The sequence below is a fragment of the Euphorbia lathyris genome, chromosome 8 (assembly GCF_963576675.1).
Source record: "Euphorbia lathyris chromosome 8, ddEupLath1.1, whole genome shotgun sequence".
Taxonomy (NCBI): domain Eukaryota; kingdom Viridiplantae; phylum Streptophyta; class Magnoliopsida; order Malpighiales; family Euphorbiaceae; genus Euphorbia; species Euphorbia lathyris.
Window position 1 is genome coordinate 46,868,264 of NC_088917.1, and position 15,512 is coordinate 46,883,775.

The following is a 15,512-nucleotide window of genomic DNA, read 5'->3' on the forward strand; positions in this document are numbered from 1 at the left end:
GATGGAGGATCAAACGCGATATTTGCCAAATTTGAGATATAAATGTCAATTGTTCCACAGAATTCCATCATCATCGTGATATTCCTTTTTCTTTTCTTTCCTTTTTCTATTTCCTTTAAATTCATCAGTTTTCTCTGAATCGTTTCTCCACCGTTTCTTTGATTTACGAAGATTCGATCATCCGAATCACTCGAAATTGAAACTATAGACTCCTTATGTATAGATCTAAGTCCTAACCGAAGAGTTTTTAAGTTTCGGCAGTGTTTGGAGGGAAACGTCTTAGATAGAATTTAGAGGAGAATTGAACGTGTGTATTTTCCTCAATTAGAGACCAAGGTAAGTAACTATCAACTATATTTTGAGTTTTATGTATATCGATATATATATATATATATATATATATATATATATATATAATCAGAGAATTTCCAGAAATTGATATTTTAGGGTTATGCTGGAATTTTGTAAAATTGAGGTTTTTCATAATCTTGCTTTTTATTGTGAAATTATAGTTCAAATGAAGCTATTGACTATACTTCTATGTGAATTTCAGATTTTACTTGATTATGTTGATTTAAGGTTTGATTTGGTTGATTTACATATATACATATATGTTTTTGGTTTCAACGTATATCTATATTGAATAAAATGAATTTGATGATTTCTTACGAATTGTTTTTGGATTGAGAAATCTGTTGCGGTTATTGTTGTTATTATTTTGGATTGAAGTCCAAATATGATTTTCATGAGTTGTGATACTTCGAAAGATTAAATGGTTTTGTCCATCTAGGATTGCCCGGGGGTAGGAGTTGTATTTGTAAGACCATATCTAATGGCGATATGGCCAGAGTGCACGGCTGGTAGTCCTAACGTTAGGCAAGGCGAGATATGAATGAGATATCTCGATTATTGATATGATTGATGTTATGATAAGCTACACGGGTGGAATTCGAGGATGGACACACGCAAATTTTGTATTACGTTTTGATAATGTTTGATGATTTGAATTATAATGTTTTACGATTTATTTGATTATGAGTTGGTTTGTTAAAGCGGTTTGTTCGATTTTATTCGTTTTGATAAAACGTTGTCCGATTTGATTCGTTTTGATAAAAGTGATTTATATATATTAAATTATATAATAATAAAGTGAAATATACAATTAAGTTATTAGCGAATCAATCAACGTATCACTAAGTTAAAATGAGTTCATAAGTTAAGAGAACTACCTAATTAAGAGAACTACCTAAAATAGGTAGAACTACGTGGCTTTGATTCCCGATTTAAAAGATTAAAAGATGTTCGGGATACGTAGGAAGCTCGATAGAATTATCGAGTCCAAGCCAAATAATTAATAAAATTTTAGGTAGTCCGAATATATTTTTATCTATTAGAAAATAGATTCGTGTTTCAGACCGATAGGCGTTCGTTATCCTATTTTTCATTCATACCCGATGCCGATTTGAGTCGGGTGTGACACCAATGCAACTATACAAGCAAATGCAAAATAACCAGTAATTTTATATTCCTCAAGATGGGCTCTCTTCAATGCTCCCTCGTCTGCAAAACCTCCACCTGCCATGGCTGAACTTTCTGTTGTAAAAACCTCAAAAAGATACGCAGAGATGAAGGATTTACTTTTACTTTGAGAAGAAAATCACGCCAAATCGGAAATCACGCCAAATCGGGTTCCTTGTTAGATAGATAAATATGAGAGAGATGAGTTAAGGAGAGAGAATCTAGAGAGAGAAAGAAAAAGAGTGAGAGAGGAGTTACAAAGGAGGGTGACAAGCTATTTTAGTAATTTCATAATAGGGTGTCAATTTTTGACTTTTAGAATAGTCAAATTGCTGATGTGGCAGCGTTGACCTCTGTTGACCGATCACAAAAACCGGCTATACACTTTAGTGGGAGGTCACTTAAAGTTTGTACACTTTAGTGTGCAAAATTAAAGGTTGTACACCAAAGTGTGATAACAGGTAAAGGTTGTACACCACGTATGTAATTTACCCCAGTACTGAATGCTGAGTTTCTTTATTATATTAGTACTGATACTGAATGCTAAGTTTTTTTATTATATCAGTACTTTAATTTTATTTTATTGTTAATCTAAAGTTATATTTTATAATTTCGTTTTATTATTGTTCTAAACTGATATTTTATACCAGTAACACGTAGTGAATTTTAAATTTGGGAAATTTTTTAGGTTTTATTTGGGGATTGGAGATTCCCCGAAACCCATAGAGAACCGTGCGGGCGGGTGTAGGTGCCAAAAAATCCCCAAATATTATTTTGGGGATTCCCCGAAACCGCCCCCGAAAATATTGGGGGCGGAATGGGGAATGCAAAACCGCCCCCGCCCCGCCCCGTTGCCACCCCTAAATATCATCATTATTGTTTAGTTCGGTTAAGTTCGGTAGCATTCAGTTAAGTTTAGTAGCATTCAGTTAAATTCAGTTCAGTATTCAGTAGCATTCAGTTCAGTTCAATTCAATTCAGTTTTTTTCAGCAATAAAGAACAGAGCCTTAGCTCCACAGGATTCTACTAATTTTTACTCCAAGAAATCGGGCTTCTAAGTGGAACATGGAGCTAAAATTTAGGCTTCAAATATTTACTTCTTCTCTTAAGGGCCAACAAATCATAATTTTATTGATATTTTTAATAAAATTGAATATTTTAATATTATGACCCAAAAAAAAATGTAAGAAAAAATAACTACTAAATGAGCAAAACTACGTGCTTTTTTTTCACCAAAATTTATTAGTTCGGTCTATTATATTTAAAATTTAACACACTTAACTCTGTTAGCATTAACACTATATGCACTATCAAAAGGCGTATGGTCAAACCATATCTCCCAATTGTCTAACAATGCATCTGCTGATATTGAAAACTTTTTTTAAGCGTTTAATTTTAGAGAAGGTTGACAAAAAATAATAAATTGTGTCAAGTGTAAGATATTTTTCTGTGTGTATATATAGAGAGAGATATTAGTAAGCAAATTGATAATTTTGAGTTTGGCACATTCGAAGGGTTAAATTTCCGTCCATTGAGCTTGTTTTGATTTTTGAACGAAGCACATGCGTATTTTGAAATTTAGTAGTTTGAAGAAATACAAACATAAGCTAATACATCCCAATGGGGAAAAGGGTCCAGGTGATTTCAGTAAACCAAAACTCCCAGCTATGCAGCATTTCCATTAGGATCCCACTTGTGTTTGAGTTTGAGTTTGAGATAATGCAGTTGCTTTGTTTTGGTTAGGAATTTCTTTCTCGAGTCTCTCATTTCTCGCACATTCCTCCTACAAATTGAGACACATTAACATGTATTTATATGAACCACCAACTGACAAGTTAATTCATTGTTCTAACCAAATTTGTAATGCCTTTCTTTCAAATGTCAATTCATTGTTCCAACGAATTCTCCTCAGTTTCGTATGTATACACACGACTTCTTATGCTATTCTCTAATCTATCAGTATATTCTGCATAATCATCAACTCCTAACCAAGGTTTAGGATTAAACTGCACAATTGCTTCCAAAGTATTACCTGAAAAGCTTTTAAAAGTGAATAGCAGCGCCGTTGCTCTGCCATTGCTGCAGCATACCTCTTCTTTAGAGCATCACAGCTCTTCTGTTCTTCCTGAAGCCCAACTTCGACTTTTTGTAGCTTCTGCAAGATGAATTCAGAAGCATTTACCCCATGAAACAATCAAAAGCACACGCAATGTAAACAAATAGTTTGAAGAAGGATTATACATTAAAGTACAGTGTACAGGATACCCGAAAGCTTCTCAGGTTGTGTGAACTCCAGTAATATCTACATTATACCTCATACATAAATATCATGTACTTTTACAGACAAAAACAAACTGCAAAGGTGCTTGTGAAACTCCACATAGCTGCACATGTTACTAACTTTGTGTTTATAGATCAAGTCTTTTAGAATCATGTATTTCGGAAAGGGGTATTTAATAGGGGTGTGCAAAACCGAATTACACAGAACTGAAAAATCTGATTTGATGCAGTGTTAACCAAAACCGTAGCTCATTTTCTATAGTTTTGCAATGTATTCTCAAGGCTACTGACTTGAAAAAAATACAAAAATCGCGCTAAAGCATCCACCATTGTTATAATCATAGACACTTTAAATTTGGTATCAATTCTGGAGGGCCAGAAACCCTGTAGGTGCCAACATAAACTATATATTACATGCATAAAGAATGAAAACAGAAGCAATGTATAAAATGCAAGAGAAAAAAGTTTAAAATGTTCTTTTTTCCTTTTCAGACAGTTTAAAAAGTTGCAAGTGATATGAAATGAAAACAGTAACCCAGAATTTATATAAAAATGAAGAATCTGAAAATTGTCAAGCACGTTCATATGTATGCAATAAAACATAGTTCATTTCACCAAACAGGGTGTGCTTTCGGCACATATTTTCCTCTGGGCTGGCCACATTTGACACTAATATCAATGCAGGTAAATAATTAATTAGAAAAACAGAAGTTGGTAATGATTAATTGATAGAAACTCAAACTCAAAGATAGAAATATAAAGAGAAATTATTGTTATATTGACATACATAGAAGTAAAACAGTGATGTACTAACCCACAGGAGAAACCTCCCTCTCTACAAGTAGAGCCACTGCTGAAGCAGAGCCAACAACAACCAAAAACCATTCCCCCTCTTCCTAAACTCTTTCCCCTAAATACTAATGACTTATACCCAAAATGCCATTCGCCTTATACAACTCACCCCTTCTAGAACATTCCTGCCACTAGGCTAGACCCTTCTCTATCATTACCTACCCCTTCCAAAACAGTCTTGTCCTCAAGACTGGAGTCAAGAGAACTGTTTGTTGCATGCAGACCCATCCTTTGGAAAAACACCTTCCAATCATGTAGTTTTCCATGAAATCAACTATTGAAACACTGTTGTATTTCTAAGCAGTGGAGACTGCAAAGTTGATTGAAGAAGTCCTCGCCGACCCTTTAATGGACTTCTTCAATCGCTGATCAGAATCATGTTGCTCCTTGCAAATCTGTTCCCATCGTCGATCAATTTCTTCCATGGCCGGAGGAAGGAAATCTCTGATACCAATGTGAGGATTAGGATTTCTGACCGTAAGATTAGGATAGAAAAGATCTTAGGAGAAGAGAAGAATAGGGAAAGGAGAGAATTTAGAAGAAAGAAATAAAGATTTCATTAATCAATTTGCATAATCAATTGGTACAGAGCAATTCTCTTAAATAGGAAAAAAAGAAAAGGAAAGTATAGCTAGCCTCCTAAATTCATGGCCCTAATAATTCTGACTTACCTTAAATCACTTTATTAATTCTAACCTACCTTAAATAAGAATAGGAAATATAATCTAACTTAAATAAGAATTGGAAATATAGCAATTCACTCTAAATAGGCATAATTTGAATAATTGGGACACCCAAAATGGAAGATAGCGATAGAAGAAGAAATGACTGTGGGATGTAAGTGGGTATTTACAGTGTCAAATGAAACAATAGAAAGGTACAAGGCCAAGTTAGTTGCCAAAGGTTATACACAAACCTATGACATTGATTATCAAGAGACTTTTGCTCCAGTGGCAAAAATGAATATTGTTCGAGTTGTACTGTCACTTGCAACCAATTTAGATTGGTCATTGAGGCAATTTGACGTAAAAAATGCCTTTCTCCATGGTGACTTAACTGAGGAAGTTTATATGGATCATCCTCCGGGATTTGCTTTAGAAGAAGGCAAGGTGTGTAGGCTGAGGAAGGCGTTGTATGGGCTAAAACAATCACCTAGAGCATGGTTTGGGAGATTAGGTTACGCCATGAAAAAGTATGGATTCAAATAAGCTCTCGGCGATCATACTTTATTTTACAGAAGAAACCATGAGAATATTATCATACTCCTTGTCTATGTTGATGACATGATTATTATGGGTAATAAGGATAATGAAATCGAGAAGCTTCGAAATTACTTGGCTAAGGAATTTGATATGAAGTATCTCGGAGCTCTACAATACTTCTTAGGTATAGAAGTATCTCGGTCAAAGCAAGGAATTTTTCTCTCTCAACAGAAGTATGTTTTGGATCTTTTGGCTGAAACCGGATCTTTTGCGTGCAAGCCAATAGATACTCTTGTTGAAGTTAATCATGGATTGTCCATCTATCCAGATCAAGTTCAGACCAACAAAGAAAGATACAAGAAAATTGTGGGAAAATTAATTTATTTGACTCACAGTAGACATTTGGCGTTGTGAGCCAGTTTATGCATAATTTGAGTGAGTGTCACATGAATGCAGTATCTCAAGTCTTCTCCAGGAAAAGGTGTCATGTTCGCTAAGAATGATCATCTAAATATTACGACATATACAGATCCTGATTTTGTCGAAGACAAAACAGACTTCATGCTACTTATCATTTGTGCGAGGAAACTTGGTAACTTGGAGAAGCAAGAAACAAAATGTTGTAGCATTATCAAGTGCTGAAGTTGAGTATCATGCAATGCATCACGGAACAACCAAACTCACTTGGTTGAAGATTCTCTTACAAGAACTTGGGTATGGACCAAAAAAACCTATGGTCTTGTTCTGCAACAATATGGCAGACATTGAGATTGCAAACAATCCAATTCAACATGACAGGACTCAACATGTAGAACTTGACAGGAACTACATTAACGACAATTTGGATTCTGGTAAAATTGAAATTCCATACAGGAAAAGTTCAAACCAGCTAGCAGATATAATGACTCAAGTAGTCAGTTCTATGAAACATTATCCAAGTTGGGCATGTGTAGTATCTATGCACCAACTTGAGGGGGAGTGTTGACTTATGAGTTATTAATTGGTGTTAGAATTCTTGTTTAGTTCCTTTTCCTATTTAGTCTCTTGTATAGCTGTCCTACCATATATAAGAGTCCGTTTTGTATGATACTTCTACCACATATAGGATTTTGTAATCTGTATAAATATCCTTCAAAGGTTAATAGAAAAACATTCTGCCTAATTATTTTCTACTCAATCTCCTTATTCAACCTTCCATAGCCTCAATCAAAGCCATCAATTGTTGAGCAGTTGGATTTGCTACAGCAATTAAATTGCGTTTAGATAAGAAACATTTGATTCTGCCCTCAAGTCTTGGATATTTGCTTCGCCCATTTTCTTGACTGATTCCGCTACTAGATCTAAAGTTTTGACCTGTATCAAGATATGCTGGGTTACACTATCTCTATCAACTAAAAACACGTGACTAGTGGTCCCTTTCGCATGTACAACACTATTGTTCTGAATCGGTGAGCACCATAAACCTCATTCCCATCATAGTACTATCTCTAGCCAATGTGCTTCTGCCAAACAGAAATCATGTGACGATTGTTCAATTTCGTGCGGAGGTTCTTCGACGGCATTCTCTATTTATTCTCCTTGTTGGGGGAAACAGTATGTCGCTGGTGGTAGGAGATCTTTTGAAATCTTGTCTTGATGATTGTCGGATTTAAGAACAACAATGGAGGAACCATAATCAATATCCACGATGAACTTGTTCTTTTGTTGCTTTACCCTATTACTTTATCTTTCCAATCCTTAGAATCTGAACCCATAACTTTATAGAATGTAAATGAGAGTTAAAAATTTAACTTCGTTTTTAAATATGAAGGGGAATGAAAGTTAAAGTTTATTCTGCAGAGCCAAAAATTTTAATGAAATTTCCATTACTTCCAGTACCCCCAATTTGGAGGTTAGAGTTTGAAGGTTAAAATAAATAAAAGTTTATCTTTCATTTACTCTACCAAAAACTTCCAAACAAGGTTAATATGGGGTAGATTACATACGAGGTATACAACTTTTGACCCATTTTACATTTTGATGTACAACATTCATTTTTGCATACAAGTATACGTCAACTTAGTGGTGCCCTCCCACTAAAGTTTATATGACCGGCCATAATTCATAATCATGGCACATTTTAACCATTTTCAACTTAATGCATGGCCAATTAATTTTAATATCTATCCTTAAAGTCTATTTTACCCTTTTTATTTTATCTAAATATTTCATAATTCTTTTTTCTTAATTCTATCTCATTCTTTCCCAATTTCTCTCTCTTCCTCCATCCATGGTTACCCAATTTCTCACTATAAATTTCTTTCTCTCCCAATTCTCATTCTAATATCCTATAAATTAAGATAACCAAAGGAAAATCAATTTTGTAAAAGAAAATAAAAATTTCCGGCCAACTAATTTCCCATGATTACAGTTCTTCGTATTATTGTTCTCTAATTACTCGACATTTCTATCAAAGCCAGGGTTTAGGGAAGAGACTAAGAGAAAAGAAAGACAAGGACTTGGGTTGGCTGGCTTTTCTCTCTCTGGGTATGGCTATGGAGGGCTAAGAGTGAGACAAGAAGAAGAAAGAGACTTTGAGGTATGTTGCTGAAATGGAAATCTCGCTAGATCTTCACGGATCAACAAGGGACAAAGAAAAAAAAAAAAAAAAAAAAAAAAAGAAAGACAAATACTTTAATCAAAACCCAATTGAAAAAATTTCACCATTTTAACAAGCAAAGCTTTTTTCAGATTTGGAATATCAAATCTTCGCATATCATGTTGATGTGTGTGTGGTTACTTGTCTCTTTCTTTTTCTCTTTTGCAAATTAAGACATTGTTTCTGCTTCTTTGTTTTGATTTAAGTTTTCTCTTCTTCCCTTAGTTTCAATTTGGGCATATAATGGTTCTTAGATTTTTTTGAAGTAGGATTGGTGTTCTGTAACTCCGTCTGTAAGTGTCACTTGGTGGCATTTACAGCCGGTCCCAAGCCCCGACAAAGGAGGAGGGTTGCGATAGGTTTGTGGCGGCCAGCGTAAAACTTAGCCACATCTTATGGGTATGAACCAAAATACAGGTATCATAGGGGGGGGGGGGGGGCGAGGCAAAGACGGTCATTGACCTCATCGCGGGAACCACGCTCGGTGGAAGGCAGAGCCTTTTCTTTCAGATATTAAGGTGTTACTAAGCCATTTAGATCAAGGTCGGCCACATTTTCAGAGGGGGGGGGGGGGGGGGGGCGTTCCGTACTCAGCGACGCGCTGCACTTCATAGGCCCGGGTAGTGAAAAATGTGCAAGGGTTACTAGGTCGTCGCCCTGAAGCGGCGCGCCACCCCGGCGCCCGGGGGTGGTGTCAAATATGCAAGGGTCCCCGCATGATGGATGAGTGCAAGTAAAGAACTAGTCCACGGTAACGGTAATGGCAGGAGTAGTAGGTTACGCTTTGGGATATGGAACATAGGCTCTTTGACAGGAAGATTAGTTGAAATTGTAGATGTTATGAAGAGGAGGAGAATAAATATAATCAACATAATGTGCCTACAAGAAACCAAGTGGGTTGGAGCCAAGGCAAGAGAGATAGGTCCTTGGAGTTATAAGCTTTGGTACTCAGGAAAGGATAAGGGTAGAAATGGAGTAGGTATTCTCATTGATCGGGAGTATATTGATAATGTAGTAGCGGTGTCTAGAAAGCTTGTGATAGGGGATGATGAGGTTGTGAATATAATAAGTGCATATGCACCACAAATAGGATTGGATGCCTCTATAAGACAAGCTTTTTGGGAGGACTTCGAGGAAGTGGTGCAATAGTTCCTAGGATGAGAAGATGGTACTAGGTGGTGACCTCAATGGACATGTGGGGTCTATGCAAGATGGGTTTGACAGTGTCCATGGAGGTTTTGGTTTTGGAGATAGGAATGAAGCAGGAAATGATACTCTGCAATTCCATTAGCCTATGACTTGAGTATCATGACAACTTAGTTTATGAAAAAAAACCTCACTTAGTGACTTATCGGAGTGGCGGTAATGCGAGCCAAATTGATTTCTTCCTAGTAAGGAGTGCTTGGAGAAAGAGTTATATTGATTGTAAGTTGATCCCTGGTGAGAGTACAACAACTCAACATAGAGTAGTTGTGCTTGATTTTCGAAGTAAGAGATGTATAAGAAAACGAATACCACAAGCAGAGACTAAGATTAAGTGGTGGAAACTGCAAGGGGAGAACCAACAAAAATTTGTGGATAAGATGGCCACAAAAGCTATTTAGTCTTGTAACATGGATTTAGATATAGATTCAGCAGGCCTAAAATGGAGCATAGTATAAAGGAAGTAGCGAAGGAAGTTCTAGGGGAATCTAAAGGTAGCATGCTAACGGGTAAGGACACATCTTGGTGGACCGAAGTGTGACAAACAATAAAGAGTAAGAGAGAAAACTATAAAATATTGGGGAAATGTAGGAGTAATGAGAACTACAAAAAGTATAAAGAGACTAAATGGGAAGCAAAGAAGGTCATACAAGATGTCAGAGCAAAGATGAATCGGGATCTATATGCAAGATTGGATACGAAGGAAGGGGAAAGAGACATATATAGAATTGCCCGTATGAGAGATAAAAAGACGCGAGATCTCGGAAAAGTTAAATGTGTGAAGAATGTGGACCAAAGGGTACTGGTTGAAGATAAGGATATCAAGGAACGATATAGGTCCTATTTTGATAACTTATATAATGGAGATAGCGGACATGATATTGGAGATATAAGTATCTCTCATGATATGGTAAATCGTGACCGCATCCAGAGAATTCAAAAGGATGAAGTCAAAATGGCATTAAAAAAGATGAGATTGAAGAAAGCAGTAGGACATGATGGCATCCCTATTGAGATTTGGAGATGTTTGGGAGAGAGAAATCAAATGGTTGACAACTTTCTTCAACAAGATTTGGAGAAGCAATAAGATGTCATCGGAATGGAGGAAAAGTAACCTAATCCCTTTGTTCGTATACAAAGGGGATGTCCAAGATTGTGTCAACTATCAAGGAATCAGACTAATGAGTCACACTATAAAACTTTGGGAGCGAGTGCTACGGATTTCCTTTGCGACCCCGGCATGCCTATTATATTGAAGGGAAAATTCTACCGCATGGCAGTTAGACCTGCATTGTTATATGGTACGGAATGTTGGGCAGTGAAACAATGTCACATTCATAAGATGTCGGTGGCAGAGATGCGTATGTTGCGATGGATATGTGGTCATACGAGAAAGGATCGGGCGAGAAATAAAATAATCGGGACGTAAGTAGGGGTTACATCTATTGAGAATAAAATGAGGGAAAACCGACTAAAGTGGTTTCACCATATAAGACGAAGTGCGCTTGATGCACCAGTTAGAAAGATTGAAGTGTGGCAAAGGGATGCAATGGTGAGAGGCAGGGCAAGGCCTAAGCAAACTTGGAAAAGGGTGATATGAGTTTATTAGGGATTGAGGAAAATATGACAGTGGATATGACGGAGTGGATGGAAAGAATTTATGTCGCTGACACGATTTAATTTCACGGTTTGGTATGACGGTTTATGTTAACCGGCCCCGAATCATTTCGGGACTAAGGTTTTGTTGTTGTTGTTGAGGATTGGTGTTCTTTCATGATTTGAAATGGACTTGGTTCAAATTATCTTGAAATTAGGTTTTATGTTATTTTAACATAATGTCTTAGGATGAATTAGAGAGAGAAAGGATGAGTTAGAGTGAGAAACCTTTAGATATAAAGGGAAAAGATGTTGAGAAAAAATGGATATAGAAGGATAAAGGAGAGAAATATTGAAATATTAAAGGTCATGCAAGTAATTCATTTATTAGTGGACCCATATGTCATTTTAAAAGAAGTGAAAATTGATGATGTGGCACATTCATTAAGGTTTGACCGGTCATGTTTCCGCCTTGTATACTGGGAGGTCACCACTAAGTTGGAGTATATTTGTGTGCAAAAATGAAAGTTGTATACTAAAATATGAAACGAGTAAAAAGTTGTACACTTTGTATGTAATTTAACCGGTTAATGTGATATTTTACATTCCATTACTCTCATTAACTTACTCCCAAACAAGGGCTAAATATCTCTATGAAAAACTCTTTAAATTTAGACCCAAGTCAAATATAGATAGATTTCAGTAGAGAACCGTCGATTAACTGGGGTTCGATTGAACTTCAGGTATGTTTCAATGCGCCTTAACCATTCCTTTGAATCCTTACCGGAGAAAATAGACGGTTCCATCAAGTTTCGTAGCATCTCTATCATCTCTCTCTCCTCAATTTTCTCAAAAATCTATTAGTTTCTTCTTTACCATGGTGCTACTTTCAATGCATCCGCAAATCGGACCAATGATAGAAACTCAAACTCAAAAGATAGAAACATAAAGAGAAATGTTGTTATATTGACATATATAGAAGTAACACAATGATGAACTAAGATAAAATGGATTGAGCTAAACCTCTAATTCCTACTGGAGAAACCTCCCTCTCTACCGAGTAGAGCCACTGCTGCAGCAGCTAACAACAACCAAAAACTATTCCCCCTCATCCTAAATTCTTTCCCCCTAAAAACTAATGGCTTATATCCAAAATGCCCTCTGGCCTATTCAACTCTTCTAGAACATTCATGCCACTAGGCTAGACCATTATCTGTAAGCACAAAAAAAAACGTCTGAAATTTTTTGGGGTGAATGAGAAATATTTTAACATTCAGCCAAAAATCATGTAAAAGAGAAACTGACAATTACCTGCTGGCTGCCCTTTACAATTGCATCCATGGAATCAATAAGCTTCATATGACCATCAGTACTTGCAATTGCATTCTGAAACTGTAGAAATTAACGGATAAAAAAATTTAGCTTCATCGGGATTGAGGTTTATAAAGAAGGTATTCAAGTGCACATTCAAAGTTTGACACTAGCATATTTTAGACTCCAGTGTCTCAAAGAAAGTAACCAGGATGCCAGCTCCATAAGAATCAAATATGTAAGCAAGTCTTGCAAAACTTCTTTAACAACATTTATGTTACTTTGAACTACAGATAAATAAATCATTCCAGTTACCAACAAAAACAATTTTTGTCAAAATGTAGTTAGAAAATAAAAAGTAAAATAAAATCCAAAACTTGAGTAAAAGTTGCAAAGACAATGAGGAAAAATATCGAAACCTAAATTAAGAAAAGAGGACAATCAACCATGCTTGAGTAGGACCTAATCTCACAAAAGGATGTGCAAATAGATACTTATTTTAGCCATACCTGTGAACTTATTGAGTTTAACAAGGAAGTTTCCTTCAGCATTAATTCTTTAATCTCTAGAAGAGCATTATAAGTTGCATAATATTTGCGGGTTTGACGATGCTTTTCCTGAAAATACTAGATCTTGTCAATACAAACACAAGGAAAGATATATCATACATGAATTTTAAACTTAAGGGTGAAGGGCTACAAATGACATATTAAACCTGGATATGAACATTCAACTCTGAAAATCGGCGTTCATACCTGAACAATTGAAGCACCAAAACAACATCACAAGGCCGAATTAGATAGCATGTTCATGAATGCTATAAGGTAATTACTTATTATGCATTGATCGTTCTGAATCAGAGGCTGAAATGGAGCTAACCCTTAATAAAATATAAAAGTTTCTGCACTACATGACATCCTATTCTGCCCCTTTCACAATAAATTGCTGAAGGGTGAGTTGCACTAGACAGCCTCCAAATGTCTGCTTTTACAGAAATAACTGTGAATCATGAAAGGCCTCTTTAAATGTTGTGAGAGGAAGACCACTTGCTACATAGAGAATCAAGCTAGAAATTGATTTCAATGCACTACTAAGAGTGTAAGGCAACAAGGTCAATAGAACAATATGCAAGAAGATAATGCAGAGGATAGCATATGGATCTTCGTTAAGCTTAATTAAAAAAGAACATAGGCAGAGTTATCTGATATCGTGTTATGTGCATCTATATATCCCATGTCATTGTATATGATATAAATGACAAAAAAAATGATAATCATGTCAAACCGGTTGTCTCTGTATATGGTGTTGTCGTGTCACAAATTGACAGCTCTAAACAAAGTATTTACCATGATTTAATTCCAGTGAATAAATCATGATTATCAATGGATACTTAACATGGGGAACATGAAAATGCTCTCCATGATAGTTTGACTGGCAGAAAATGCAACTTCATACAATTTCCGAATTGATACATTAAAGTTTAAGAGGCTAGAAAACATGATGAAGGAAATGCAAAATGCAAGCAACATACTGGATAAGTTCAGACTGGGTTGGAACATTATCAATCTGCTGCTTCACTGATAGTACTGCTCTTAGCCAGGCTGCTAAATCCTACCAAAAACAAACATTGCCCATATTACATTCCACAGAAAATACAACAAATTTATAGCAACATATAGGTGTATACAGTAAAAAGGGCTAAATTACCTCCTTTGTTGAATCCAATTTCTCCACAGCCGCAGCCAATACATTATCTAGATCCTCTGATAGAGTCTGATCGTCCCAAGCAGCCACTATTTTATCCTCCAAATGATGAACTCTAGCTTCCAACTGAGAGCGATTGGCTTCACAATTAGATCTCGAAACAGATTCATCCCTTTCCACAGCCTTCAATCCCAAAAGTGTAAATAATACAATAAGTATAAGAATCAATAAGAACACAAACTTTTCAAAAAGAAGAAGGTATTTTTAGCACCTTTAGTGACTGCAAAAGTGGAACCAATTTCTGCACTTTGGCATTAGTACCTTCCTCTTTCTTAATTCTTTCACGCAATTGTTGATTTTTTTGCAATAGGTTCGCCTTTCTTTCATTCTTCAGAAATTCAAATGATTCAAAATAAAAATCGCCATCTAATAATTCCCAAAACCGTTCGAAGAAATTACACAGTAGAGATTGCTAACCTCTTTAACCGATTGGGCGCTTAATTTCTCAACAGAAACTCTCACATTGTAGGGTTCCTTCTCTTCCTCATGAGTTGAGTGTCCATCGGTTCTGTACTCATCCAACTTGACCTGTCCTCCAAATTGCGGAAACGCCATTAAAATGTTAACCGTCAACGCCGTTGTGAAATAGCTCAAGCAAACTGAACGATGTCGCTTAGATTTTTTATGGGAAAATTACAAAACTAGGTCAAATGGGAGGCCCATTTACATATTTAACCCATTGACTCAACCTATTACATATCTAAACTCATTTTGTGTGACTTTCCAAAAATACCCCCAATATTTACGCGCGGCTCGCCCCATCCCGTCTGACTTCGCATATTCCATATTATGCGAAGTCTGCGAAGTAAATGTTTGGGTTTACTTGATGAATTTAGTTCGCATATGCGAAGCCTGGATGTGTTTTGAAGCTAATTCGCGAAGTGGTATATAACAAAAAAGGGCAAACAACAACGGATTCTAACATTAAAATCATAACATTATCAAAATTTACAACAAGATTGCCACAATAACGACATTCAAATCATAACATTATCAAAATCTACTAACAAGATTGGCACCATGGGATGGACGTGTCCCATGGTGCACCCCGAGATTGACACTCAGGAGTGAATGTGTCAATCTTGGGGAAGTTTATCCCTATACAGGAAGGAAAATCATCTTCCCTACAGCTCAGTACGCCGCCTTC

The 15,512-nt window shown here is 36.2% G+C and overlaps 1 protein-coding gene across 1 annotated transcript; it reads right to left on the reverse strand.

Moving 5' to 3' along the window:
- Window positions 1-2,991: 2,991 nt before the first annotated feature.
- LOC136203060 (uncharacterized) lies at window positions 2,992-14,927 on the reverse strand. The gene is made up of 9 exons (XM_065994105.1): window positions 14,783-14,927; window positions 14,577-14,693; window positions 14,309-14,488; window positions 14,133-14,212; window positions 13,317-13,356; window positions 13,111-13,218; window positions 12,602-12,682; window positions 3,552-3,674; window positions 2,992-3,302 (listed from the first exon to the last, which is right to left on the reverse strand). The coding sequence occupies exons 1-9, from the start codon at window positions 14,918-14,920 to the stop codon at window positions 3,201-3,203; spliced, it is 969 nt and encodes a 322-aa protein (XP_065850177.1). The 5' UTR covers window positions 14,921-14,927; the 3' UTR covers window positions 2,992-3,200.
- Between the last annotated feature and the right edge of the window lie 585 nt (window positions 14,928-15,512).

Excerpts from the sequence above, each read along its gene's own strand:
- LOC136203060 (XM_065994105.1), bottom strand. The coding sequence starts at position 14,920 with ATGGCGTTTCCGCAATTTGGAGGACAGGTCAAGTTGGATGAGTACAGA. Across the intron at positions 13,357-14,132 it reads ACCCAGTCTGAACTTATCCA|GTATGAACGCCGATTTTCAG; the intron begins GTATGTTGCTTG and ends TCAATTGTTCAG. Across the intron at positions 3,303-3,551 it reads CACTTTTAAAAGCTTTTCAG|GAGGAATGTGCGAGAAATGA; the intron begins GTAATACTTTGG and ends CTCAATTTGTAG.